Source organism: Triticum urartu, chromosome 4A (genome assembly GCF_056163025.1).
Source record: "Triticum urartu cultivar PI428250 chromosome 4A, HENAU_Tu73, whole genome shotgun sequence".
Lineage (NCBI taxonomy): Eukaryota > Viridiplantae > Streptophyta > Magnoliopsida > Poales > Poaceae > Triticum > Triticum urartu.
Genome location: NC_141876.1, coordinates 79,927,978 through 79,955,894, shown reverse-complemented (window position 1 = coordinate 79,955,894; position 27,917 = coordinate 79,927,978). Strand labels below are relative to the sequence as shown.

Sequence of the window (27,917 nt, the reverse complement as noted above, 5' to 3'; positions counted from 1 at the left end):
CCTTGCAATGCCGAAGACAATCTACGCGCCGGACTCATTGTCATTGAAGCCTGGTTTAGGGGCTACTGAGGGAGTCCTAGATTAGGGGGTATTCGGATAGCCGGATTATATCCTTTGGCCGGACTGTTGGACTATGAAGATACAAGATTCAAGACTTCGTCCCGTGTCCGGATGGGACTCTCCTTGGCGTGGAAGGCAAGCTTGGCAATATGGATATGTAGATCTCCTTCCTTGTAACCGACTATGTGTAACCCTAGCCCCCTCCGGTGTCTATATAAACCGGAGGGTTTAGTCCGTAGGACCAAGAACATACAATCATACCATAGGCTAGCTTTTAGGGTTTAGCCTCTCTGATCTCGTGGTAGATCAACTCTTGTACTACTCATATTATCAAGAACAATCAAGAAGGACGTAGGGTATTACCTCCATCAAGAGGGCCCGAACCTGGGTAAACATCGTGTCCCCTGCCTCCTGTTACCATCCGCCTAGACGCACAGTTCGGGACCCCCTACCCAAGATCCGCCGGTTTTGACAACGACAATGCTCTTATCCTGCCCGCTTGTGATGGTCGCTCCACATCTTCCCATGCAGCCACCTCAAGTCCTTCACTGCTGGTCTGTTGATGAGAAAGTAAAAACATTAAGGAAACATTAAACACAAGACAAAAAACAGGACTGAAAAAACTAGCAATCATCATTTGGATTGGTATTGCAAAAACTATATTGTAACGCCCACAATGCGGCTATATCTCCCACGTGTCGAGGCATGACTTAGAGGCATAACCACATGGTGGTTTTGTCGCAAGAGGGGTAATCTTCACACAATGCCATGTACTGAATAAGAAAGGGATAAATAGAGTTGGCTTACACTCGCCACGTCACACAATACATAAATAATTCATACATCATCTAAAATACACACATAGACTGACTACGGTCAAATCCAAATAAAAGGAAGATAAACCCCAAATGCTAGATCCCCGATCGTCCCAACTAGGCTCCACTACTGATCATCACGAAACGAAAAAAAGTAACGACCAAGGTCCTCGTCGAACCCCCCACTTGAGTTCGATAGCATCACATGCACTGGTATCATCGGCACCTTCAACTGTTTTGGAAGTATCCGTGAGTCATGAGGACTCAGCAATCTGGCATCCCCGAGATCAAGACTATTTAAGCTTATGGGTAGGACAAGGTAATGAGGTGGAGTAGCAGCAAGCGCTAAGCAAATATGGTGGCCTAACATACGCAAAAAGAGTAAGATGAGAAGCTACACAACGGTCGTGAAGCTAGGAGTGACCAAGAAGTGATCTTGAAACTACTTACGTTCAAACATAACCCAAAACTGTGTTCACTTCTCGGACTCCGCCGAAAAAAGACCATCACGACTATGCACGCGGTTGATGCATTTTAATTAAGTCAAGTGTCAAGTTCTCTACAACCGGATATTAACAAATTCCCATCTGCACATAACGACGGGCACGACTCTCGAAAGTTTATACCCTGTAGGGGTGTCCCAACTTAGCCCATTACAATCTCTCACGATCAACGAAGGCTATTCCTTCTCCTGGAAAGACCCGATCAGTCTCGGAATCCCAGTTACAAGACATTTCGACAATGGTAAAACAAGACCAGCAAGACCGCCCGAATGTGCCGACAAATCCCGATAGGAGCTGCACATATCTCGTTCTCAGGGCACACCGAATGGGCCAGACGTCGGGTTGGCATAAACCCTGGTTGCCCAGGGGGCGCTGGACATCGCCCATGTTGGACCAACACTCAAAGGAGCACTGGCCCGGGGGGTTTAAAAATAAAGATGACCCTCGGGTCCGCGGAACCCAAGGGAAAAGTCTTAGGTTGTTAGGAAAATGTAAAACCAAGGTTGGGCCTTGCTGGAGGAGTTTTATTCAAAGCAAACTGTCAAGGGGGTCGCATAACCCCAACCGCATTTGGAACGCAAAATCAAGGAACTTAACACCGGTATGATGGAAATTAGGGCGGCAAGAGTGGAACAAAACACCGAGCAAAAGGCCAAGCCTTCCATCCTTTGCCAAGTATATAGATGCATTAATTAAATAAGAGATATTGTGATATCCCAACATATCCATGTTCCAACATGGAACAACATGCAAGGCACCTGCAACTAGCAACACTATAAGAGGGGCTGAGCAAAAGTCGTAACATAGCCAAACAACGGTTTGCTGGGAAGGTGGGTCAGAGGCTTGACATGGCAATATGGGAGCCATGATAAACAAGTGGTAGGTAGCGTGACCTAGCGATAGAACGAACAACTAGCAAGCAAATATAGAAGTGATATCGAGGGTAATGGTCATCTTGCCTGAAATCCTGCAAGGAAGAAGAACGAGTCCATGAAGAAGACAAACGGACATAGTCGAACGGATCCTCACAACTCCGGAATGAAACTGAAGCTAACGAGAGAAGCAAACCAGAAAGAAACAAGCAACATGGTAAACACACAAGCATAATCATGGCATGATGCACAAACAAGTATGATGCATGTCCGGTTTAATGAGGCATGGCATAGCAAAGTGCAACAAACAACACTACAAGTTAAGTGGAGCTCAATATGCAACAAGTTGCATATTGACAAAACACCACATTCGGTTATTTATTTCACTCCCGTTTAGGTACTCAACAAAATTAAATGTTGGTTAACATGGCAAGAGGTGAGGCAAAAGTAAACTAACTATTTAGGCAAGTTTAAATGAGGCCGGAACAACAAACAACAAGTCCGGAAAAAATCCTCATATGCATATATAGAAAATTTGAAGCAAACAACAATTTTAAACATTTTAAATGTTATTATCATGATTCAGATGACATGTGCAAGTTTTATGCAATTTTTGTTAAAAGTTGACATGAACATATTATGAAGCATTTGTCACTGTGGTGGAAAGAAGGGTGCCACGGTGACGATAACGAAAACGGTGCCACGGCAACGTTCCAGTTCCGGTAACTCGATTGAGATGCTGCTGAAAAAGATAGGGCATGAGCGAGTTGAGCAAGATGGTGGGGTGCTCCCGAATACCGGGTTCCCACGGGTTAGTGGCATGGAAACGAGTGACAATTCGGACACGGTGCCAACATACGGTTCATCTCATGCAACATGCATTTGTCCACGAGTCATCGTCTCGGTGGTATACCTTTGAAGCATGCGATTTCGAGGCGGTTCGAGATCGGTGCAATGTAGAGGAAGTAGATGTTCTCGGGACAGTTGTAGTGGAAGTAGTGGTACACGGCATCGGTAATGGAAGTAGTGATACATGTTTCATAGAGGGACTTGACAAATCCGAGTAACTTGGGGTCGACGGTAGTCATTCACGTTCTTAGTCGCACAAGCTTCCGTAGATTTTCGGGGTCACGGCGAGGGACTTGACGTCCACGGAGTCTTCGAGGGTTGACGGTAGTGGTACTTGGCAAAATGCACGTCGACGGTAGTTGTTCTCGTATCATCGTGGAAGTAGTCGTTCACTTTTTTTGACTATAAACAGTAGGGTAAAAACCCCACTGCAATTTTTATATAAATAAAAGGGAGCAAGGTCTCAAGTATTCCTGAAACATTAAAGAAGGGCTTGAGCAAAGCCCTCAAAAAATATAACTAAACTAGCTAAAACTAGGGAAAAAACTAGAAGATTACAACAAAAGGCATGAGAGTTGCCTATGAAACTATCCTTGGTGCTGAAGCCAAGCCATGAAATGATCAGCATACTTTGGCATGATCCTATGTGTGAGTAACTTCATCTCCAGCAAATAGATTTGCTTCCATCCTTGGAAGGTAGGCTGAATATGTTGAAAGATCTTGTTATTTCTATAAATCCAAATTGCCCATGAGCTTAGAATTATTATTTCCATGAAGAAAGGTAGACTCAACTTGTCCTTGATGTCTTGAAAAGCTTCCATGGCAGAAAAATTTTGTGATCTGGTAGGACAGATGTAGTCCCAACATCTCTTGCCAAAAGGGCATCCCCAGAATAGATGATGCAGAGTTTCCTCATGTTAACATTCTCTGGTTGCACAGTTATATTCCTCTAATATAAAGTTCTTCCTTCTTAGAAGATCTGTTGTGTTGAGTCTATCATGCAACAACATCCAGAAGAACATTTTGTGTTTTGGCTGACATGAAGAATTCCAAATCCAGTTGAAATGTGGAGGGACTTGTTTGATTCCAATCATAACATTGTATGCCTTTGCAGAAGAGAATTGTTCATTACCCCATATGTAACTCCATGTATTTGTCATGTCCTGAAAGTGAGATTGCCTTAGTGAGTGACATAAGTAGTCGTTTACTTGAAGGTCTTATTAGAACCTCGTCAACGGTAGAGATCCACCTTGGCGTTCCGAAGGGGTACTTGGCGTCGTGGTACTTGGCGATTTCGGAGACGGCGGAAGACGACCTTGGCGGTCCTCGTTAACCTGGTACTTGGCGTCATTCCCTGTTCAGTGGTCATTCTAAGCATCGGACGTCGAGGTATTTGGAGGATCTGTGGTGCTCACGGTCTTGGTCACACCGAAAGAGGCACTTGGCAAAACCATTCAGGGAGGGAGCAACGGAGTGATGCTAGCAACTGGTGGAACTCCATGGTAAACACCACACGGGTGTACACAGGCAAAACTTGTGGCGCTGCACATATGTGGTTGCCAAAGGGGACGATGCCGGGTCGAGGCGGAAGACCGACGACGCAGCTGTGGACTCCGGGAGGCGTGGCTCCGACGGGCAGGGCCAGAGACGAGGTGCAGAAGGGCGGAGACTCGGGACAGAGGAGCTCGTGCCTGCTGTGGCCGGGGACTCGGGCAGGAGGGCTTAGTGTGGCCATGGCTGGGAGGCGGAGAAGATGGCGCGACGGCAAGGCGAGGTCGACGATGAGCTAGAGAAACAGCTGCAACGAGGGTCGTTGTAACACCCCGGATGTAACTTGCCATATTTGTAACTCCGACTCTTGCCCTTTTAGGCTTTAAGTTATGAGATTTCCTTCGTGGTTGGGTTTTGTCTTTGTTTTGAATTTTGTTCATGTCATGCATTCCATATCATGTCATCATGTGCATCTCATTTGCATACGTGTTGGTCTCATGCATCCGAGCATTTTCCTCGTTGTCCGTTTTGAAATCCGACACTCCTACGTGCACCGGCGCACCCCTCTTGTCTCTTTTTGTGAGCGGGTGTTAAACGTTCTCGGAATGGACCGACATTTGCCAAGTGGCCTTGGTACACCACCGGTAGACCACCTGTCAAATTTCGTTCCATTTGGAGTCTGTTTGATGCTCCAACGGTTAACCGGGTAACCGCGAAGGCCTCTTGTGTGTTACAGCCCAACACCCCTCCAAAACGGCCCAATAACCCATCTAACCCACTTCCATGTCCTCCGTCGTCAGATCACGATTGTGTGGGCGAAAACTACACCTCATTTGGACACTCCTACCTCCTCCTAGCTATAAATATGTGCCCCTCCCTGATTTTTCGCGGATGAAACCCTAAAATCCTCCCCGCCGTTGCCGGACACGTCCGGCCATCACCGGACGCAACCGCCGCCGCCGCCCGACCAACCGCAAGCCACCACCTGTCCCGCGCCTCTTCACCGCCGCCATGGCCTGCCGGGCCCAGGGCAGCCCCGCCCGGCCCGCGCGCCTCCGCACCGCCCGACCGCGTCCCCGCCTCCTTCGCCCGCCGCCGCCTTCGTCCGCCCTGCCGCGCGCCGCCCCGCCGACCAGCTCCGCCGGCGCCGCCGAGTTCCTCGACCGGCGCCGCCCGGCTCCGCCACCCGGCCTCCTCGCGTGAGGCTTGGCCCATGCCGCCTGCGCCTCCTCTTCGGCGCCTGAGCTCCGTTGAGCCCTCGAACGCCGGCGAGCCCGCGCCCCCGTCTTCTTCGGTGTAGCTCCAGCCACCGCGCGACATTCTCCGGCGAAGATCCGTCCGCCTCGATCCGCGTGCCACTGGAACCCTAGATCTAGAATTCGGAGGTTGTTTTTTCACCAAGTCCAGAACCCCCCTGTATTTTTTATGCCCATGTTCATCGCCTCATATCTCCATGACCATAGCTCCGTTTCATGCATATGATATATCAAACTGTTCATTGTGAGATGCTCTTAATTTCATTCCATTATGGCATGCTTGTTTGAGTTCATCTTGGTGCAATAATAATTGATGCAAGAGTGCTATAAAATGTTTACTGCTGCTACTTATCAGATTATGTTGATTTGTCATTTTTGTCACATTTGATGTGTGCTTCATATGGGAATGAGCTCTACATGTGTTTTGAACTATGTCATGCCATCTTTACATAGGTGCTTGTATTGTATTTTTGTGATCTTTGTGGTGACTAGCACAAGCATGCAAACTAGGCTTCGTGATATTGCTGATTTCAGTGACTTAGGATTTTGCAAGTCCTTATCCTGTTGTTATCTTGATGCCATGTTAACTTGATGCTACAGTGAGATCCATGCTTATTTTGAGATGCTTCAGTAAGGATGTTTTGAACATGTGGTTATGCTCTATCCATCCATGCCCCGGTTTGCAATTATGGGGTGCCCTAGCATGTCTTATTCTTGCTCTACTTTTGCTATAAAATGTTCCTGGTAGAATGTTAACATGTTAATCAATTTTTCCATGGTTTTTTCTAGTGATCCATGCATCCTATGAACTTGCTCTTGCCATGGTTAGCTTAATGAACATGGAATCCTGCTGTTGGTATGCTTTTTTTTCATGCAATGCTTTGTGATGAGTGGTTTGATCTCGCAAAGATGCCTTCATAATTCTGTTTATGCCATGCTCTGTTTTTTGGCAAGTCTGAAACTGTTAATAAAACCTGCTATATTTACATGGGTGCCATCATATCTTATGTGCCTTTTTGGCTCATGATCAGTAAGGGACTTTTGTTCTATGCGTTTAGTAGATTCATGCCATGCCTTGAGTTTCTATGATGTGTTCCTATAGTATGTTGTTTGCTTGCTCTAAACATGGCTTCCTGATGTTGTTTCTGGCATGTTAGTATTTTCACTAAGTCTGTGAAGCTGATATGTTTTGCACTTTTGCCATGCTTGTTTGAACCTGCTCTTGTGTGATTTAGCCATAACTCAGTGTTCATGTTTTGTCAAGAATCTTGAGTAAATCACTGCCATATGCTTTGTTGCTATGTTGGAGTGCAGTAGCTTAGTTTCTTGTTGCATACTAAGTGGCACCATGCTGTTAATCGCATAATTGTGTCATTCTTGTTTTGCTTGCCATATGCAAACCGTGCATCCGTTTCCGGTGATCTTTATATCGAATTCGACCAAAATCATCTCATCTTTCCAGCGGCACACTTTGTTTGCCAAGTTGATGCCTTGATAATTCTTTCTCTTCCAGAGCTTGCATATGCATTGCATATCATATCTTGCATATCATGCCATGTTTTGCATCATGTTGCTTGTGCATTGCACCGTGGTTAATTTTTGTTCCTTTGCTTGTGTTCTTGCTTTGGGTAGAGCCGGGAGATGAGTACGTGACCGAGGAACCTGTTGAGTACGCTAACGAGGATCAAGCTTTCGACAACTTTGAGAACTTTGCAGGCAAGATGACCATACCCACGAAATCACTTCTATCTTTGCTTGCTAGTTGTTCGCTCTATTGCTATGTCGAGCTACCTATCACTTGCTATATCATGCCTCCCATATTGCCATGTCAATCCTCTAACCCACCTTTCCTAGCAAACCATTGTTTGGCTATGTTATCGCTTTTGCTCAGCCCCTCTTATAGCGTTGCTAGTTGCAGGTGAAGATGAAGCTTGTTCCATGTTTGAACATGGATATTGTTGGGATATCATTATTATCTCTTATTTACTTTAATGCACCTATATACTTGGTAAAAGGTGGAAGTCTCGGCCTTATGCCTGGTGTTTTGTTCCACTCTTGCCGCCCTAGTTTCCGTCATACTGGTGTTATGTTCCTTGATTTTGCGTTCCTTACGCGGTTGGTTGTTATGGGAACCCCTTGACAGTTCGCTTTGAATAAAAGTCCTCCAGCAAGGCCCAACCTTGGTTTTACCATTTGCCACCTAAGCCTTTTCCCTTGGGTTTCGTGGACTCAAGGGTCATCCTTATTTTAAACCCTCGGGCCAGTGCTCCTCTGAGTGTTGGTCCAACCTGTCAACCGCCGGTGGCCACCAGGGGCAACTCTGGGTTGGCCTACCGGAAGCTTGGACAATCCAGTGTGCCCTGAGAACGAGATATGTGCAGCTCCTATCGGGATTTGTCAGCACATTCGGGCGGCTTTGCTGGTCTTGTTTTACCATTGTCGAAATGTCTTGTAACCGGGATTCCGAGACTGATCGGGTCTTCCCGGGAGAAGGAATATCCTTCGTTGACCGTGAGAGCTTGTGATGGGCTAAGTTGGGACACCGCTGCAGGGTTTGAACTTTTGAAAGCCATGCCCGTGGTTATGGGCAGATGGGAATTTGTTAATATCCGGTTGTAGAGAACTTGACACTTAACTTAATTAAAATGAATCAACCGCGTCTGTAGCCGTGATGGTCTCTTTTCGGCGGAGTCCGGGAAGAGAACACGGTCTTGTGTTATGCTTGAACGTAAGTAGTTTCAGGATCACTTCTTGATCTTTTCTAGCTTCTCGACCATGCGTTGCTTCTCTTCTTGCTCTCTTTTGCGTATGTTAGCCACCATACATGCTAGTGCTTGCTGCAGCTCCACCTCACTACCCCTTTCCCTACCCTTAAGCTTAAATAGTCTTGATCGCGAGGGTGTGAGATTGCTGAGTCCCCGTGACTCACAGATACTTCCAAACAGATGCAGGTGCCGGTGATGCCATTGCAGGGGACGCTACCGAACTCAAGTGGGAGTTCGACGAAGACTTGGGTCGCTATTATGTCTCATTTCCTGATGATCAGTAGTGGAGCCCAGTTGGGACGATCGGGGATCTAGCATTTGGGGTTGTATTTCTTTATTTTGGTTCTATAGTCGGGCCTCTGATTGTACTTTGGATGATGTATGGATTATTTATGTATTGTGTGAAGTGGCGATTGTAAGCCGACTCTTTATCCCTTTCTTATTTAGTACATGGGATGTGTAAAGATTACCCCTCTTGCGACAGACCTACCTTGTGGCTATGCCTCTAAGTCGTGCCCCGACACGTGGGAGATATATCCGCATTGTGGGTGTTATAGTCGCAGAGAGGCAGAAGCGACCGGCGAGGTCAGACGCGATTGCCGGGGAAGCAAGCGAGCGGCTGGCAGCAGTCCGACAACGCAGTGCGGGGGGTGAAGAAGACAGCGCGGCGGCCAAGCACTGCGGGCGTGCGATGACGGTAGCAACGTTGTTGCTGACAACGTCCTTGGCTTGAAGAAGGGGAGGCGGAGCAGAGGAATGAAGTGGCCGGTGGAAGAGCAACTCAGGCGCTCGAGGTCGAGCTCGCGCACGAGGCCCTCGGGCACGAGGGGCTGAGGGATCGGGCGCGGGGCTCCTCCCTGGTGCGTGAGGTGGGAGACGAGGGAGAAAATGAGCGGAGGGAGACGGGGCGCTGGGTCTGGCGGTGCGAGGGCAGAGGGTGAGGGAGAGGTCGAGTGGAGGGAGATGGGGCGCTGGGTGCGGGCTAGGGTTGGAGTGGCTGGGCCTTAGAGGCTGTTGAGCTAGGGAGGCCGACGGCTGGGCCTAGTTGAGCTAAAGGGCCGGACTGATTGGGCTGCTCTCTCCTCTTCTTATTTCCTTCAACAGAAAACAATTAAAGAGGAGAAAAGGAAAGAGGACAATGATGCAAGACTTGATAAGATGAAAAGAACTTGAATGGAGGACACGACACTCCGGTTGAATGGATAAGCAAAGGAAAAAACATGATCTTTGACAAAAAATGTGATGATGGGTCGAAGAGTGCAACATCACAATGCTTCCGGTGTCGGCGTCCTCGGAACAGGGGTCCCCAGACTTGCCTGCCTATGGCCCACGGCGTGGCTTCGCCAGCGGCCCCGTACGACCCGTCTTCACCAGCAAACACTCAAGACCCTCGCGAGGCGGACGATGCAAGACCTCCTCGGGGGCGGCCTCACCAGGCTGGCTCATGAGGGGCGAAGAGATCAAGACAAGGGGCACCTTGTGAGGTTCCTGTGACGCAAGCCATGACGACCAAGGCCAGGCGGGCACCAAGCGGGCGCCAGCACGCGCAGTGTCCTCGTTTCCTCTTTGGTGCTAAAGGGACAGGTGCAGGCGAGGAGTCCCGAGGGATCAGGCAAAGGTTTCCATATTAGTGCAACGAGACCAAGACCAGCAAGACGGCAGGACGAAGGTCACCATGGAGCCTAGGACGGCGTCACCACCAGAACCTTTGGCAGGCGAAGACCACCTTTAGTCAGGATAACTTGTACTAGTTGTCTCCCTTCAAATTTGGCCGTTGTGGCATCCCTTCCCGCCAGCATTTGGGAAGAGGACCAGGGCCTCTATAAATAGGGCTAGCCACGACAATAGGAGAGGACGGGTCCGAGAACGGATCTGAGGTCATTCAGATCATCCTCATCCATACAAACTCACCAAGCACAAGAGCACCTCTCCTCAGGAGGTTGTTCTTCCCTTGTAATTGTTCATCCTCAGCCCAATAGGAAATCCACCACACCACACTGGAGTAGGGTATTACACCACATCGCTGGCCCGAACCAGTATAAATCTCGTGTCCCTTTGTTCTGTGAGTTCGACGCGCTGAGCCTTGAGATCACGATGAGGGAGAGTACAAGGGGGAGGAGACATCTTCGTGCGCACCCCAGTGTTCGAACCTCAAGGGTTTTGCCGGAACCTAAAATCTGACATTTGGCGTGCCAGGTAGGGGTGCGCTGAAGCTTTCCTTCCGTTGATCCACGTTCCACCGCACCACCGCATCCATGTCAGACGTGCGTCGAGCCCGCGCCGAGCGCCGGGCCGCCCTCGCCGCCCGTGTCGCTCAGACAGCCCCTGTCGACGGGCCTCCCCGTCGTTCTCCGTCTCCTGTTGCCAACACCGTTACCGGCCCGACAGCAAACGAGCAGCAAGCATCATCATTGCACCCCTCCGTGCAGCGGGACGGCCGCACCGCCACCCCGTCGCTGACTCCTGCTGGCTCATCATCTCATGCTCGCCACGCACACACGAACGCGCAGGCTGCGCTACTCATGGCATGTGAGCTCCTGCGGTACCGCCCGGTCAATGACCTCTACGAGGACTATTTAGACCACATCGCTGAGCTCGTCAGTGCGGCTGGGGGCTCTCCTGCACCATCCCTCTTGCTGCCTCGCTGTAACAGCCTCGATGCGACTATATCTCCCATGTGTCGAGGCACGACTTAGAGGCATAATCGCATTGAAGGCATATGTCGCAAGTTAGGCAATCTTCACAACATCCCATGTAATATAGATAATAAAAGGGGAGATAACATAGTTGGCTTACACTCGCCATGTCAATCAAGTACATAAATAACATTACATCATCCAAACACTCATGGCCCGACTACGGCGCCAAAATAAAAGATAACCCAACAAGCGACACGGTCCCGATCACCCCCAACTGGGCACCACTACTGATCATCAGGAAAGGAAATATAGTAACGTTGAGAGTCTTCGTCGAACTCCCACTTGAGCTCAAGCGTGTCTCCTGGAGCGGAATCATCGGGCCCTGCATCTGGTGTAATAGTAATCTGTGAGCCACAGGGACTCAGCAATCTCGCACCCTCGCGACCAAGACTATTTAAGCTTATAGGTAAGGCAGGGTAAATATAGGTGGAGCTGCAGCAAGCGACTAGCAAAATATGGTGGATAACTTATTCGCAAAAGAGAGCGAGAAGAGGAGGCAAAGCGCGAATGAGAAACTAGAGGACAACCTGCGCAAGCATTACTTTCAAAAGTTCAAATCCCTGCAGGGGAGTCCCAACTTAGCCCATGACAAGCTCTCACAGTCAACGAAGGAACAGACCTCCTCCCAAGACGTTCTGATCAGACTCGGTATCTCGGTTCTTCAAGACACTTCGACAGATTAAAACAAGACCAGCAACACCGCCCGAATGTGCCGACAAATCCCGATAGGAGCTGCACATATCTCGTTCTCAGGGCACACTCAGATTGTCCACACTTCCGGTAGGCCAGCCCAGAGTTGCCCCTGGTAGCCACCGGCGGCTGACGAGGTGGACCAACACTCAGAGGAGCACTGGCCCGAGGGGGTTTAAAATAAGATGAACCTCGGGCTCCGGAAACCCAAGGGAAAGAGAGGCTAGGTGGCAAATGGTAAAACCAAGGTTGGGCATTGCTGGAAAAGCTTTAATCAAGGCGAACTATCAAGGGGTTCCCATTATAACCCAACCGCGTAAGGAACGCAAAATCCGGGAACATAACACCGATATGACGGAAACTAGGGCGGCAAGAGTGGAACAAAACACTAGGCGAGAGGCCGAGCCTTCCACCCTTTACCAAGTATATAGATGCATTAAGATAACATGGCTATATAATGATATTCCAACAAGTAAGTAAGACATGGCAAAAATGCATATGACAAACTGATTTTAGACCTAGTGAAATTAACACTTGTCTGGAGTTTCAGATCAGGTAGCACTCTTTGGAGCAACAAAATTACATGCTACAGGACCTGAAAATGGCAAAGTAAAGCATGGCATGGAGCTACTCAAAGAGCTTAACAAAAGTCCCTTAGTGACCTTGAGCCAAAAGGGGTCAGAAAACACAATTGCAAGCATGTGAACATGGCAAAAACATAATCAGTTTTCAGACTTGGTGAAAACTGGCACATGCTGAAACATAACTCAAGTAGGCATGTTTATGAGCTCGATGCACTCACTACGGTGCAAGTCATGACAAGCTAAGCATACATCTATCAAGAACACACAAAATGCAAGCTAGACAAGGCAAGAACAATAGCATAGCATGCACGGATCAACTACAACATCATCGGCAAAATTGCAAACAAGTTGACATTCTGCCCAGATTCACGAAGTAGCAAAAGTAGAGCTCGATTGACTCAAGCTAGGGTGCTCCATAATTGCCAAAAATGACATGGATGGATAGATCACTACAAGATTAAAAAAACATCCTTACTGAACATCCTCAAAATAGGCACGGATCACTAGGAAACAACATGAACATATGGCAATATGAGATAAACAGCTCAAGGACTTAGTAGAATTGCTAAGTCCCTGAAAACAGAATTACCAAGTGCACCACTTTGCAAGCTTGTACTAGTCACCACACACATCACAAAAATACATGGGTTGCACCTCTAGAAATATGGCAAAACCCTTAACAAAACATATGTAGTACTCATGGGCATATCATGCACACAATAATCATGGCAAAAATGACAAATAGCTAAATGGAGCAGCAGATCTGACAATTATCTCAAGTAGCCCTCTTCTGACAGCATTTCGGAAATCAAGATGAACCCAAATGAAAATGATGTAATGGAATGAAATGATGTACTCTCTGAGATGAACATTTTGATATGCTATATGCATGAATCGGAGCTACGGATGCAAAGTTGCGGCACAATGAACATGGGCACTTGAAACTGAAAGAAACGGGGACTTAGTAGAATTTCGACCTCCGGATCTAGGGTTTGACCCGGCAAGCAAAACGAGGCGGTGGCGCTGCTCGCCGGAGATGACGAAGACGGCGGCCGGCGAGGTCGAGGTCGCTGGATCCGGTCGCTCCTCGACCGGATTTGGCCGAAGGAGGGAGGCGCCGGCGGGGGCGGCGGCTTGTGCGGCGGCAGCGGCAGCGGGGATCCGCGGTGGTGCGGCGGCCGGTGGACGTCGGGCGGCGGCGGCTCGGAGAAGGAGGCGGCGCGCCCGGGCGGCGGGGAGGCGCCCTGGCGCGGCGGCGGCGGCGGATGGCGGCTCGGGCCGCGGGGGCCCCGGCTGGGCCGAGCGGGCCGGCGGGGATGTGGTCACGGGGGCGCCACGTGGCAGCTCCCGGTTGGCGGCGGCGGAAGCGTCCGGCGTGTCCGGACACGTCCGGCACGCAGAGAGACGAAGGGGGCTAGGTTAGGGTCAATTTGATCTGGAATTTTGGGAGGGGATGCATTTTTATAGGTAGACGGAGCTACGAGAGTCCAAATGTGGTGCGTTTTTCAGCCACGCGATCGTGATCGAACGCTCTAGATGATGGAGAGGGTTTTGGTGGGTTTTGGGCCAAATTGGAAGGGTGTTGGGCTGCAACACACACGAGGCCTTTTCGGTCCCTTGGTTAACCGTTGGAGTATCAAACGAAGTCCAAATGATACGAAACTTGACAGGCGGTCTACCGGTAGTAAACCAAGGCCGCTTGGCAAGTCTCGGTCCAATCCGGAAATGTTTAATCCCCAGACATGAAAGAAAGGTAGAAATGACCACCGGAGGAGAATGAAGCGCCGAAAAGCAAAACGGACAACGGGGAAAATGCTCGAATGCATGAGATGAACACGTATGCAAATGCAATGCACATGATGACATGATATGAGATGCATGACAACGACAACAACACACGGAGACAAAGACCCGAACCCTAGAAAATAAAATAACTTAACGCCGGAAACGGCAAGAGTTTGAGTACAAATTGGGAAAGTTACATCCGGGGTGTTACACTCGCCCACCGCCGGCCACGGGCGACGTAGCTCATGGAGCGCCTCTGCCGGCTCCGCATCAAAATGACACCCTTGCGCCAAGACGTGCAGCTCACGGAGCGCCACCGCCCCCTCCGCATCAAGATGGTGTCCTCGCCCCAAGACGCACGGTCCCGCGGCGTGATCCGCCATGCCGTGTGCCCGCGCACGAAGAAGGAAGCTGCCAAGAGGTTCCCCGGCCGCAAGAAAATGCTCCAGTGCTCCCGGCACCACCATGACAAGACCGCGTGCCGCCTGTGGCGGCGGTGCGCGGACATCAAGGGCAGGTTCTGCCCCTGCAGAGGGCCCCGATGGCCACTCCAGGCTGCCGTGCCTTCGCTCCCGAGCTGCGCACCATCGTTTGGCCAGGCAAGTTCAAGCCGGATCTGCCTACGCGCTACGACGGCACCCCCGACCCCGCGGAGTTCCTGCAGCTCTACGAGTTGAGCATCGAGGCGGCCAACGGCGACAAAAAGGTCATGGTGAACTGGTTTCCCATGGCTCTCAATGATGGCGCACACTCATGGCTCCCAATCCTGCCCACGGGATCAATCTCCTCCTGGGGTGAGATGCGCAACCGCTTCATCGCCAACTTCTAGGGCACTCGCGACCGTCCTCCAGTTGTGGGTGACTTGCGCCGCATCAAGCAACAGCCGAGAGAGACCTTGCAGAAGTACATCCAGCGCTTCAACTGTGTTTGTCTCAAGATCCCCAAGGTGACGGACGAGGCCATCATCTCAGCGTTTTCCGATGGCGTCCGCGACATCAAGATGAAGGAGGAGCTCACCATCCACGAGGAGCTATGCACGACTCTGGAGTTGTTCAACATAGCAACCAAGTGTGCAAGTGCTGAGGAGGGGCGTCTCTCCCACCTTGAGCTCCCTGCTGCCGACCCAGAGGAGAAGAAAGCCTAGGCCAAGGACGTGAAGCGCAAGGGAGTGCCGTGCTCGCAGCGGAGCCGGACACGAAGCGCGGCCGGGACCCCCCGAGTCGTCCAAGAGCAGCCGTCCGTTCTGCGCCTTCCACAACATACATAGCCACACCACCAACGATTGTCAAGAGCTCAGCTCAGGGCCATCCGAGATGGACGCTTTGGTCGACGCCCCGAGCGCAATGACCGGGGCTACGACCGAGGAGGAGTACGAGGTGGAGGACGTTGGGACGACCGCGACCCCCGCCAGGAGTGGTGCGACCGGCCTCGAGAGGAGCACTGGCAGGAGCAGCCTCATGAGGGCGCCTGGCGCGACCAGCCTCGCGAGGACCGCCCTCAGGGCAATCCTTGCCTCCCTCCATCGCCGCCACCACCAATAAGGAACGGCGACCACCATCAGGACGAGGGGGCTGGGGGCTTCCAGGAACCATGTGCTATCGCTTGCATCTTGGGCGGAGCTCAGGCCCCAGCATCTCAGCGTATCTTCAAGCAGTTTGCTCGTGACGTGAACGCAGCCCTTCCTAGGCTTGATGCCACGTGCCCGCTCAGGTCGTCCAAGTACGCCATCACCTTCAGCTCGGCGGACCAGCTCAAGCGCACGGCGACCGTTGGTGTCCTCCCGATGCTCTGTTCACCCGTCATCAGTGTCGGTGTCAAACCGGCGGATCTCAGGTAGGGGGTCCCGAACTGTGCGTCTAAGTTCGATGGTAACAGGAAACAAGGGACACAATGTTTACCCAGGTTCGGGCCCTCTCTATGGAGGTAATACCCTACTTCCTTCTTGATTGATCTTGATGAATATGAGTATTACAAGAGTTGATCTACCACGAGATCGTAATGGCTAAACCCTAGAAGTCTAGCCTGTCTGACTATGATTATGAGGATATCTGACCTAGCCCTCCGGTTTATATAGACACCAGAGGGATCTAGGGTTACATAAGGTCTATTACAGAGAAAGGAATCTTCATATTTGGACGCCAAGCTTGCCTTCCATGCCAAGGAGAGTCCCATCCAGACACGGGTAGAGTCTTCGGTCTTTGCATCTTCACAGCCCATGAGTCTGGCCCATGTCCAATAGGTCGGACGGCCAAGGACCCCTTAGTCTAGGACTCCCTCAGTAGCCCCTGAACCAGACTTCAATGACGAGGTGTCCGGCGTGCAGGTAGTCTTCGGCATTGCAAGGCGGGTTCCTCCTTCAACGACTTCAAAGTGATGTATTCGGCCTTCCATTTAATGTCGTGCCCTTCGGCTTCCACACCTTCCTGACTTCAGCTTCCACGTGGCGAGTGAATACGAGAGGTTGGGGTATTTTTGCACATACCGCCCTAACCGTACAAGAGAGGTGCCTATTTAAAGAGAATAGATCTCACATCCATTCCACACCCCGTGGAAAAATCCTTAGAGCTTGCTAGGCAGAACCACCCCAACATGGCTAACGCTCCCAGCTCTACCTCTCATCCCCATGGCTCCGAAAAGGGTGATTGGGAGAGATGCTCCGTATATCACGGTCAGCCGTCGAAGCTGCAAAAACAAGGCTTTCTTCCCCTCGCGGATCTAGTCCCTGTATGAGCAGGGCTGACATCCTTTAATGGTGGGGTTCAGGTAGAGGACTTTCCCAATCCGTCTAGGGGGAACGAGTATGCTTCGTTCCATTTTTGTTAAGAGGCATCGGATTTCCAATCCATCCCTTCCTCCAAGGACTTCTGGAGTATTATGGCGTCCAACTGCACAGTTTCACTCCCGCCTCCATCCTGCACATTGCGGGTTATGTTGCTCTGTGCGAGCTATTCCTAGGCTGCGAGGCCCATTTTGAATTATGGAAAAAACTGTTCTGCCCCATCCCTCATAATCAAGGGGGGTCAATATTCAAAGTGGGAGGAGCCGAAGTGTGGCGTATCGCCGGGACCAGATACCTGTCTGGCACGCCGAAGAAGGCTTCCGAAGAGTGGCCTTCCGAATGGTTCTATATTGAGGACATCGCTCTTCCTGACCCAGTCCGAATGGGCCTCCCCAAATATTCAAGCGGCCCATTGAAGAAACTCCATAGTTGGCGCCCTCGGAGCCTCGAGGAGGAGGATAGCGCAGAAATCAGTCAGTTGATGGGCAAGATTAAGATGCTTGCCCAATCCGTATTGTCAATAATCGAGGTAATGGCGATCTCCATAGTGCGGGGGGTCCAACCACTGCAATACAGAGGGCTTCCTATGTGGCACTATAATGGGGAATATGACACCTCACGCTGCGGTAGGAAGGGTCTGAAAAAACCCCGCCGCTTTGGCCAAAATATTGGCCGAACTGTACAAAGGGGAGAAGGAGGAGTTCACTCGTCTCCAATGTCGAGATGGATTTTCCATGTATAATCCTCCCAGTTGGGTAAGCTCCAATCCCACCATTTTACTCTCCTTGAATTATTTTTGATGGACAGTAACATATCCACTTGCTATAGGAATGGCGGAAGGCTATCGACGAGATCCATAGCCCCGCTCTCTAGCCAGAGGGTCACAACCGGGACCTTGACCCTGGATTCGAAGAATCCGGACATATTTGTGGAGCTTGAGGATGGAGTATTCTATCAGACGAGTTACGATGGTACGGAAGTACCCATCATTGCCTATTACCCCGGTCTCCTCCCTCCTTCACATGTGAGTAATTTAAAAGACACCTTCTTCGAAAGATTTTCCTTACTATGCCTCACCCACCACACTATTTCATGTTCCAAAGGGGAGGCGCTCGACGCCACAACATGCACCAGAAGCGTCTCCGAGGAGAACGGCGCCCACGCCGAGCATATCTTCGAAGAGGAAGGCAAATGATAACATGACAGAGCCCTCGTCAAAGAGGTAAGGCTTTCTTTTCAAGAATACACCTTCTGATCGCCACATCAAATCATGATGCCATTCTCCGCATTCTATCAGGAAAAGTATCTGTCGGACTGTGTTCGAGGATCCGGCCGAACATGCCTACACTAGTCAGGTTTCGGACCCTGCCCTAAGGACGGGGGCTAACACGGGAGTGGCGCCGAACAGTCCTTCCATAGAGGATTCGGACGATATGTCCATCATGAACTCTGAAGTGGAGAGCTCCATGGATCATCGTCGTCGGAGGGCCGCTCTTCGTGACCCTGGCTTTTCAAAGGAGGCATTTGATGCCTTCAACTGGGCTGATGCGTACATCCGAGCTGCTCAGGATGGGCTTGCCAGAGCCACGGACTAGCATCTGAAAGATATGCGGGTAAGCATAGATTTAATAATCATACACCAGTAGCCCCTGAGACTTAAAGCAGATGATACAAATGATTTAAGGATCATTGTATAACCGGGTGCTTATGGAGAGGAACAACATGTTATCTCACGAACTAGAAAAGTATCGGAGCCAGCTAACTGTTGCCAATGCCAAACTAGAGAAATCCAAGAAGGCGTCTCTTGTTAATGTTCCCCTCCATCGAGAAAACATAATGGTATACCAATAATGCTAACACGGTTGCTCACCAATTAATAGGATCATTAGATCAACTGCAAGAGCAACTGAAAGCCGCTCAAGCAGAGAAGGAGAAGCCAAAAAACTGCTAGCCACAAGCGAGCGTGTGCTAACAAAAGTCATGATGGAGAAAAACAAGCTCCAGGATTCAAATACCCAACTGGGCGAGGAACTGAAAGATGTACGAGCCCAGCTGGCTGACTCCGTAAAGGAGAATAAAAGGCTGCGAGGCGGCATATTCAGTATGTAGTCGAACTTACCTTCAAATAATTAAGAGATAGAGGGGACTGACAGAGTTCTGTCTGCAGGTATGTTGACCGGTCGTCCCGAAGAGGAGATGTCTGGATTCTCGAGCGATCTGCTACAAGAGTTGTCACAAGTGCATGAGCAGGCTCGGCAGGCGATGCGAAGTGTTGCCAAGGACTTATGGCCATCCGCCTCCCCTTCGGGAAAGATGGAGGAGCTTATACATCTATTTAAGGGAGCGCAGCGGCGCTTTTGACTGTGGAAGATATCGGCCTGCCGGGAAGGTGCACGAGAAGCCTGGGCCATGGTGAAAACATGGTATACCAAGCTTGACCCGAATCATATGGCTCGGGTCGGACCTCTAGGGTCAGATGGAAAAGAAGTTCCTGTTAATTTGGTATATGACCAAGTAGAAGTAGCCGCCAAGTATTCCCAGCAAGATTGTAAGTTAGACCGCCTGCTGGACGGTATAGAGGAGGAAATTTTTGAGTCCTAGTGACTATGTACTTTCCTTGACATATGTAACTCTAGCTGAATTGTAAAAATGATTGTCATGGCAGACCTTTTCGCTTTGACCTCTGGACCCGAAGGTGCGGAGTGTTTCCTAATACCCGAGCGGTAAAGTAGACCGGGGTATGTGGGGAAACCAGGTGTAGGGGTCATAGTTGCTTGAACAGACAAGTTGTATCCAGCTAGTTATGTTATATTACATCATGATTGTAAGAAACGTCTTCCAGAGAGAATAGTTCCATTAAGGGTTCCTTTCCATGGGTGTGCATGCGTTAAAATGCATGTCCGAACTGTGATTGGTAACATCACAGTATAGGTAATCATTTGGGGGTTCATAGCGAAAGGAATATAAAACATCTTTAGTCCACCGACCGAATATTCCCTTAAGAACGCTAGCTTTCAGCTTCACCCAGTCTGAGGTACACATCCGGATGACCCGGCAGTAACAATCGCAGAGGTGCTCCCTTTATGCCCTAGCCGAACTAACGTGAACGTAGGGCATAAGCATAGGAGCTAGGCAACCCGGCTTGGCTAAAACTTAAGTCATATCGATGCATATAATGGCAAAGAAAAGGTACATATGGGAAAAACGCATATGTGATGAGCTTCATGCTCGGAAAATAAGAATAAGCTTCTGTCCGGAAAGCCCCCAGGTATAATGGACGTACATGTTTGAGGATGTGTACATCACAGGTGCACGGTTTAGCCGTGCGAAAGCTTTAAGGCTTAGAAAAAAAGAAGAATGAAAAGAGAGGAAAAAAATAAAGGAAACAACAGGGAGAAGGAGAAGAACGAATAGTTCTGCACTAGGCATAGAATCTTCGGAGTCTGGCCGCGTTCCAGTGGTTCGGCTCTAGGCGATTGTCTGATGCACCACGCAGGAAGTACGCTCCTCCAGTGAGAACTTCTTCAATGATGAAGGGACCTTCCCGCTTGGGCTTGAGTTTGTCCTTTTCCTTCTCCGACAAGCGTAGAACGAGTTCGCCAACATTATAAGTCTTGGCCCATACTTCTCTGCTTTGATATCTGCGGGCCTGTTGTTGATAAAATGAGAAACGGGCTTTTGCAACATCGCGCTCTTCCTCCAGGGCGTCTAGGTTGTCCCGCCGATTAAGCTCGGCCTCTCTCTCTCTCTTCGTACATGCACACTCGAGGTGAGTCATGAATAATATCGCAGGGCAACACAGCTGTCGGTGTCAAAACCGGAGATCTTGGGTAGGGGGTCCTGAACTGTGCGTCTAAGGCAGATGGTAACAGGAGGCAGGGGACACGATGTTTTACCCTGGTTCGGGCCCTCTTTATGGAGGTAAAAACCCTACGTCCTGCTTGATTAATATTGATGATATGGGTAGTACAAGAGTAGATCTACCACGAGATCAAAGAGGCTAAACCCTAGAAGCTAGCCTATGGTATGATTGTCTGTTGTCCTACGGACTAAAACCCTCCGGTTTATATAGACACCGGAGAGGTTAGGGTTACACAAGGTCGGTTATAAAGGAGGAGATACACATATCCGTATTGCCTAGCTTGCCTTCCACGCCAAGTAGAGTCCCATCCGGACACGAGATGAAGTCTTCAATCTTGTATCCAGAGACGAGACGAAAGATATAGTCCGGCTGTCCGGAGACCCCCTAATCCGGGACTCCCTCAGTAGCCCCTGAACCAGGCTTTCAATGACGATGAGTCCGGCGCGCAGTATTGTCTTCGGCATTGCAAGGCGGGTTCCTCCTCTGAATACACCATGAAAGAATCTGAATTCAAGGATAGTGTCCGACCCTGCAAAATAAGTTCCACATACCACCATAGAGAGAATAGTATTTCCACAAATATAATTTGCTGACTTGTTTTGGCAAAACGACATAATGTCATGGCCCGGTGATTATTCGAACAGTTTCCTTTAACTAGCCCCGCACATAACGCGAGGCAGTTTTTTGACACGTCTCGTCAAAGCAGATATCGTGTCCCCTTATCACGGGATTCTCATCAATACGGGTGTGGGTAACCCAATCGCGCCATCGATTACGGCACTTGGGGGACGAGCGAGTTTTACCAGGCTAGTGGGGATGCATAGTTTCGTCCGCCAATATAAAGGGATAAGGATTTACCTTTTCATCCACGCCTTCTTCCTCCTTTGCTCATCCACCTTCGCATACTCGAGCCCCAGCGCCCAAGTTCGCATTCCCCACCCCGACCTTCTCCAACCATGTCCGGAGCGGGAGGCAGGTGGATGGTCTCCTCCGTCATGGAGGGACACGTCAAGAAGCTGAGGAGAGCCGGATACTTGCCCGACGACATCACGCACCGGCTCCCAGAGGAGGGGCAACTCATCCCCACCCCCAGGCCCCATGAGACGGTGGTGTTCCTTACCCATTTCATCCGCGGACTGGGATTTCCTCTCCACCCATTTGTCCGGGGGCTCATGTTCTACTACGGCCTGGATTTCCACGATCTGGCCTCGAACTTCATCCTCAACATCTCGGCGTTTATCGTCGTGTGCGAGGCCTTCCTCTGCATCAAGCCCCACTTCGGCTTATGGATGAAGACTTTCAATGTCAAGCCGAAGGTAGTGAGCGGCCGCGAGGCGGAGTGCGGAGGCGCCATGGTGGACAAGATGACCAACGTCACATGGCTCGAGGGCTCCTTCGTGGAGACAATAAAGGGGTGGCAGTCGGGGTGGTTCTACATCACCGAGCCGCATGACCCTACATGGGTAGAGGCCCCCGAATTTCGATATGGCTTCCCCACACGGCTCACCTCCTGGCAAGAGAAGGGCCTATCCTGGGGTAGTTCAGGAGAGCTGACCGGACTCCAAACATGTATTCAAAACATGGTCAACAAGAAGCTCAAACTCGTCGACGTAGTCCAGGTCATGCTCATCCGTCGGATCCTCCCGTGCCAACAACGGGCCTTCAACTTATGGGAGTTCGACCCGGCGCAGCACCAAACTCTGAACAGGCTCTTCGACACAACTCACGAAGATGCCTGGAGGGTGCTGTTCAAGAGTGCCGAGGTCCCCCCTCCCACTACTAAGGATCGCGGATTCAACGCGAAGCGCCAAGCCAGTGTGGTAAGCTGCTTTACCTCTTACAGGATACTTGTTTTTCATAGCTTGACTCCATGCGGGGTCTAAACTCCCGTACCTTTGACAGGACTGGCAGGAGACGGCCGGACAGATCGACTATCCGGCTCCTTTGCCCGAAGGCCCAGCAAATGCTCTTCTGACGAAGATGCTGACCCCGGCTCCTTATACGGTGCCGGAGAAGACCAAGAAGGCCAAGGGAACCCGAAAGAGTTCCCGGCGCCAGGTGTCATCGGACTCACTGTCCGAGGACTCTATGGCGCAATCCTCCCCCGAAGACGAGGAGGCAGAAGAAGATGCTCCCCCTCCAGAGGGGGAGACAAGAAGAGGAAGGTCGCCCCAACTGGGGAGGCCGGAGGGTCCAAGAAGGGGAGAACTCTCCTACCGGACAGCTCTACCACCACCGCCGATGGTGAAGATGAGTGGTTGCCCAGGGCCAAGCCCCTGGGGAAGTCGTAAGTGTTCGTATACCAGAGTAACTCATAGCATTTCTTTGTCGCACTACTTCACCTAACGCCGAAATATGATTATGCAGGCCGCCCCGAGCCCGTATCGATGTATCATCAGATGGCTCCCTGGGCTCGTCGGACATGGATAGCGATCCGGTTCCGACCGCCACCTCCCCTCATCCTGCGGACGACGCCGAGGTGTTGTCTCATGAGACACCGGGTCGAGAGGAGACGGTCCCGGAGGCGCCTCAAAGCCGCCTCCCGAAGTCCGGGAGCAGAGGGGACAAGGCCCCTGAGGGCTTCGAGTTCGGCCCTCAGCCGAACACCACGCCGGAGCCTCCGGTGGTTCCGGACTCGGGCAGGCGGCCTCCTTCTAAGAGGGGAAAGGTGCCTGCGCCGGTGACCTCTGTCCATCCAGAGGCGCCGGACAATCTGCTGGAAGTGCTTCGCAGCGCTTCCATCAACGAGGAGCACCGCACTATTATGAGTGTGGTGATCCAGAAGGTTCAGTCCGCTAAGAGCGGATTGACTGAAGCCTGTGCCAGCCTTCTAATAGGCTTTGAGGTAAGTGTTTAACGTATAGGAAAAATATTACCGCATACACAGTAGCCCCTGATGCTCTGTTCGGTGTTCACAAAGAAAAGCTGAACTGAGGATCAAACAATATTGCAGGAGTCTAATATGAGTATGTCAATATGCATATGCAGGCTTTGCTGCTGGCGTCCGCCGCACTGACTGCGGAGGTCGCCGTACTGAAGCAGGACCTTAAAGGGTCCCAGGACGAGCTTGGCCTTGCCAAGAGGCAGCTCGAGGAGAACAAAGGTAAGTAGTACCTAGTCTATGGATATGTATAAAAAGAATGCGATTGCAAAATGACAGGATCATCATGAATTTGCTAGAGGCCACGACCAAAGTGGCGACCCTAAAGCAAGCGCTGTCTGAGGCCGAAGATAAAGCGGCCAAGGAGCGCACCGAGCGAGAAAAGCAAGAGGCTCGGGTGGGCGAGGTGCAGCAAGAGCTTCAGGCTCTCGTGACGAAGCACGATGCGTTGGAGCTTGACTCGAAGACGCGGGAGTCTGAGCTTGCCGAGGCCCTCAAGAGCGCAAAGAGTGCCAAGGCCGAAGCCCAAAAGGCCCTCCAGGAGATCGACGCAATGAAGAAGATAGCGGCAGGTAAGGCATTCTATATGCAAAGCAAGCATGTAAAAGTAAATTACCGATTACTTACCCGAATCCAGAGCTCTCTAGGAGCATTCGCAGATTTGCCCCGCAGTGTGTCCGATGCCGCACAATTTTACCAGGCCGAGGATGGAAGCTCAACGGAGAAGCTGTTCTGGTCTCAGTATACTGAGGCCGAACACCCGGTGCCAATGAGCGACCAGCTGAAGCAGATGGTCGAGCTACATAAGGCGGCCGAACAGGCCATGAAGTGCTTTATATTCCGGCTGTGGCCTGGCGACGCCCTTCCGAACAGCTTCTTTGGCCCGGTGAGGCGGCTTGTCGATGCCTGCCCGTGGCTGGAGGTCGTCAAGCGACCCATCTGCATTGAAGGTGCACGCCGGGCTTTCGCCCGTGTGAAATTGCAATGGGTCAAGCTAGACGTCGTGAAGCTGATCAAGGAAGGGCCACCGGAGGGCAAGGAGCATCGCCACCCCGAGATGTACTACGAGGGTGTTCTACCGAGTGCCCGTCTCATAGCGGACGAGTGCACAAAAGATGTAATATTTGAGTAAAACTTGCTCGTGTGATCATGTATTTATGAAAACTTCTTTAATATGCGCTATGCAACGCTTGTTTGAATTTAAAATATTACCTTCTGTTTGGCTGTTTATCCAATCTGAGAGATGGCTAGTCCTCGGCTTCTGCCCCCATGCCACGAGTGCTGGGGTGTTCGGGATAAACCAGAGCACTCTTGTTCCCATTTTTTGGTCCTTCGAGGGAGGTGCTCAGCACAACGAACAAGGCAACCAGACTAATAATGCTTTATCACTCTCACTTAGCCATAGAATTCTATAATTTTAAATTTCGGCGAAGCCCCTGGTATTCGGAAGGCCAAATTCGGGGCGCGATACATGCCTTTAAGCCGGACAGGGCCGGCCCTTCGCTCTAAGCGGCATAAGTCTTTAGGGACTCGAAACCTCGCCGAACAGCGACCAGTCTCTCGCCTTATCATGACAGTCAGTTTTAACTTTCTCTACTGAGGAGCTTAACCCAGCAGAACCGGGGCACAATCGCAGTAGTTCTCCTAGCGCTACCTTAGCCGATAGAGCGGAACGTAAGGTACCAAAACATAGGAGCCGGGCAAACCCAACATTTGACCAAAGACATGATTCGGAGCTGATGCATATAATGCTATAAGTTCGGGGTGCCGCACTTGTGGAAGTGTTCGGGCTTTTCACACCATATTGTGGGGTACGTAAGCCCCTGGTGTATTGGTCGTACCAAAGTGTATGGTTGCAAGGTGTCATTAATGAACACATATATATAAAACATGAACGCAATAATAGTCGTAATGTTATGCATTGTTTATTCAAAGAGGCGCGTTAAAGCAGAATGATACAGATAGTGCAATAAGAAAAGAGTAGGACTATGTCCCTTCCAAGGGCAAGCTGAGGAATAGTATTAAATCAAATATTTCGCCCGTTACTGTAATCCACCTGGGAATTCCATGGTGTGATGTAGCTTTCTGCCTCCTTGGTTGCTGCATCATGTGTTCGGCAATAGTGCTGCCGGACAGGGTTTCCAGAGATTAATGTCCTGAAAAGGAGAAAAATAACTAAGCAAGGAAGCCCCTAGTGCGGTTTAAGCCGCGTCTTGGGGCGTACCACAGTTGTGCCCCCTCCCCGCCTGTGCCCATGGTATTTTTAATGCGTAATTATGTACGTGTGGCACGAGTTTTGCTGCTTGGCTGGGACTGGGGTGGGGGCCGCATTGCTATGTGAGTTTAGATCGCGCCAGGTGGTCTAGTTGACGATTGCTCCGAGCGCACTTGAAGGTGTCCGGGTCTTGAAACGCCGAACCGGTGGATTGCCTTGAGAGGCTGCTTTGCGCTTCTACTGCGAGGGTCGCAGTGTGCTCCTCCGTTCGGAGAGAGCGCTCTGTGTTTCCATTGACTGTAATAACCCCACGAGGTCCTGGCAACTTGAGCTTGAGGTATGCATAATGTGGTACCGCATTGAATCTCGCAAATACGGTTCGCCCGAGCAGTGCATGATAACCACTGCGGAACGGGACTATATCGAAGATTAACTCTTCGCTTCAGAACTTATCCGGGGATCCGAAGACCACTTCCAGTGTAATTGAGCCTATGCAATGGGCCTCTACGCCCGGAATAACGCCTTTAAAGGTCGTTTTTGTGGGTTTGATCCTTGAGGGGTCGATACCCATTTTGCGCACTGTGTCCTGATAAAGCAGGTTCAGGCTGTCGCCGCCATCCATAAGGACTCGAGTGAGGTGAAATCCGTCAATGATTGGGTCTAGAACCAGTGCAGCGAATCCGCCATGACGGATACTAGTGGGGTGGTCCCTACGATCGAAAGTGATTGGATAGGAGGACCATGGGTTGAACTTTGGGGCGACTGGCTCCAACGCATATACGTCCTTGAGCGCACGCTTCCGCTCCCTCTTGGGGATGTGGGTTGCGTATATCATGTTCACCGTCCGCACTTGTGGGGGAAACCTTTTCTGTCCTCCGGTGTCTGGCTGCCGGGGCTCCTCCTCATCATCGCTATGTGACCCCTTATCCTTGTTTTCGGCAATTAACTTGCCGGCCTGCTTGAACACCCAACAATCCATGTTGGTGTGATTGGCTGGCTTGTCTGGGGTGCCGTGTATTTGACACGAGCGATCGAGTATGCGGTCCAAACTGGACGGGCCCGGCGTACTTCGTTTAAATGGCTTTTTCCGCTGACTGGGTTTAGAGCCTTTGAATCCGGCATTGACTGTTGTATCCTCGGTATTATCGCTGTTAATGCGGCGCTTATGTTTGTTGTGACGGGACCTGCTATTGCCGTCCTTGGTATCCGAGGTACCATGGTTCTTTGACATATTGTTGCTACGAGCCAGGCAGCTGTCTTATCCCGCACAAAAGCGGGTCATGAGTGTCGTGAGGGCTGCCATAGATTTCGGCTTTTCCTGACCAAGGTGCCGGGCTAGCCACTCATCGCGGATGTTATGTTTGAAAGCCGCTAGGGCCTCTGCATCCGAATAGTCGATGATTTGATTTTTCTTTGTTAGGAACCGAGTCCAGAATTTCTTGGCTAATTCTTCTGGCTGCTAAATTATGTGGCTCAAGTCATCGGCATCTGGTGGTCGCACATAAGTGCCCTGAAAGTTGTCAAGGAATGCGGCCTCCAGATCTTCCCAACAGCTAATGGACTCTGCTGGCAAGCTGTTAAGCCAATGCCGCGCTGGTCCTTTGAGCTTTAGTGGGAGGTATTTGATGGCGTGTAAGTCATCACCGCGGGCCATGTGGATGTAGAGGAGGAAATCCTCGATCCATACCGCAGGATCTGTTGTGTCGTCGTATGATTCAATATTTATAGGTTTGAAACCTTCTGGGATTTGATGATCCATTAGTTCGCCTGTGAAGCATAAGGGGTGTGCGGTGCCTCTGTATTGGGCTATA

At 50.7% G+C, this 27,917-nt stretch overlaps 1 protein-coding gene across 1 annotated transcript in view; it reads right to left on the bottom strand.

The window, feature by feature from the left end:
* Positions 1 to 27,917, bottom strand: part of LOC147974876 (uncharacterized) — a 109,981-nt gene that overhangs the window by 9,350 nt on the left and 72,714 nt on the right. The window contains exon 5 of the mRNA XM_087520186.1: positions 546 to 616. Coding sequence (XP_087376312.1) covers positions 546 to 616 — 71 coding nt within the window. The remainder of the gene's footprint in view (positions 1 to 545; positions 617 to 27,917) is intronic.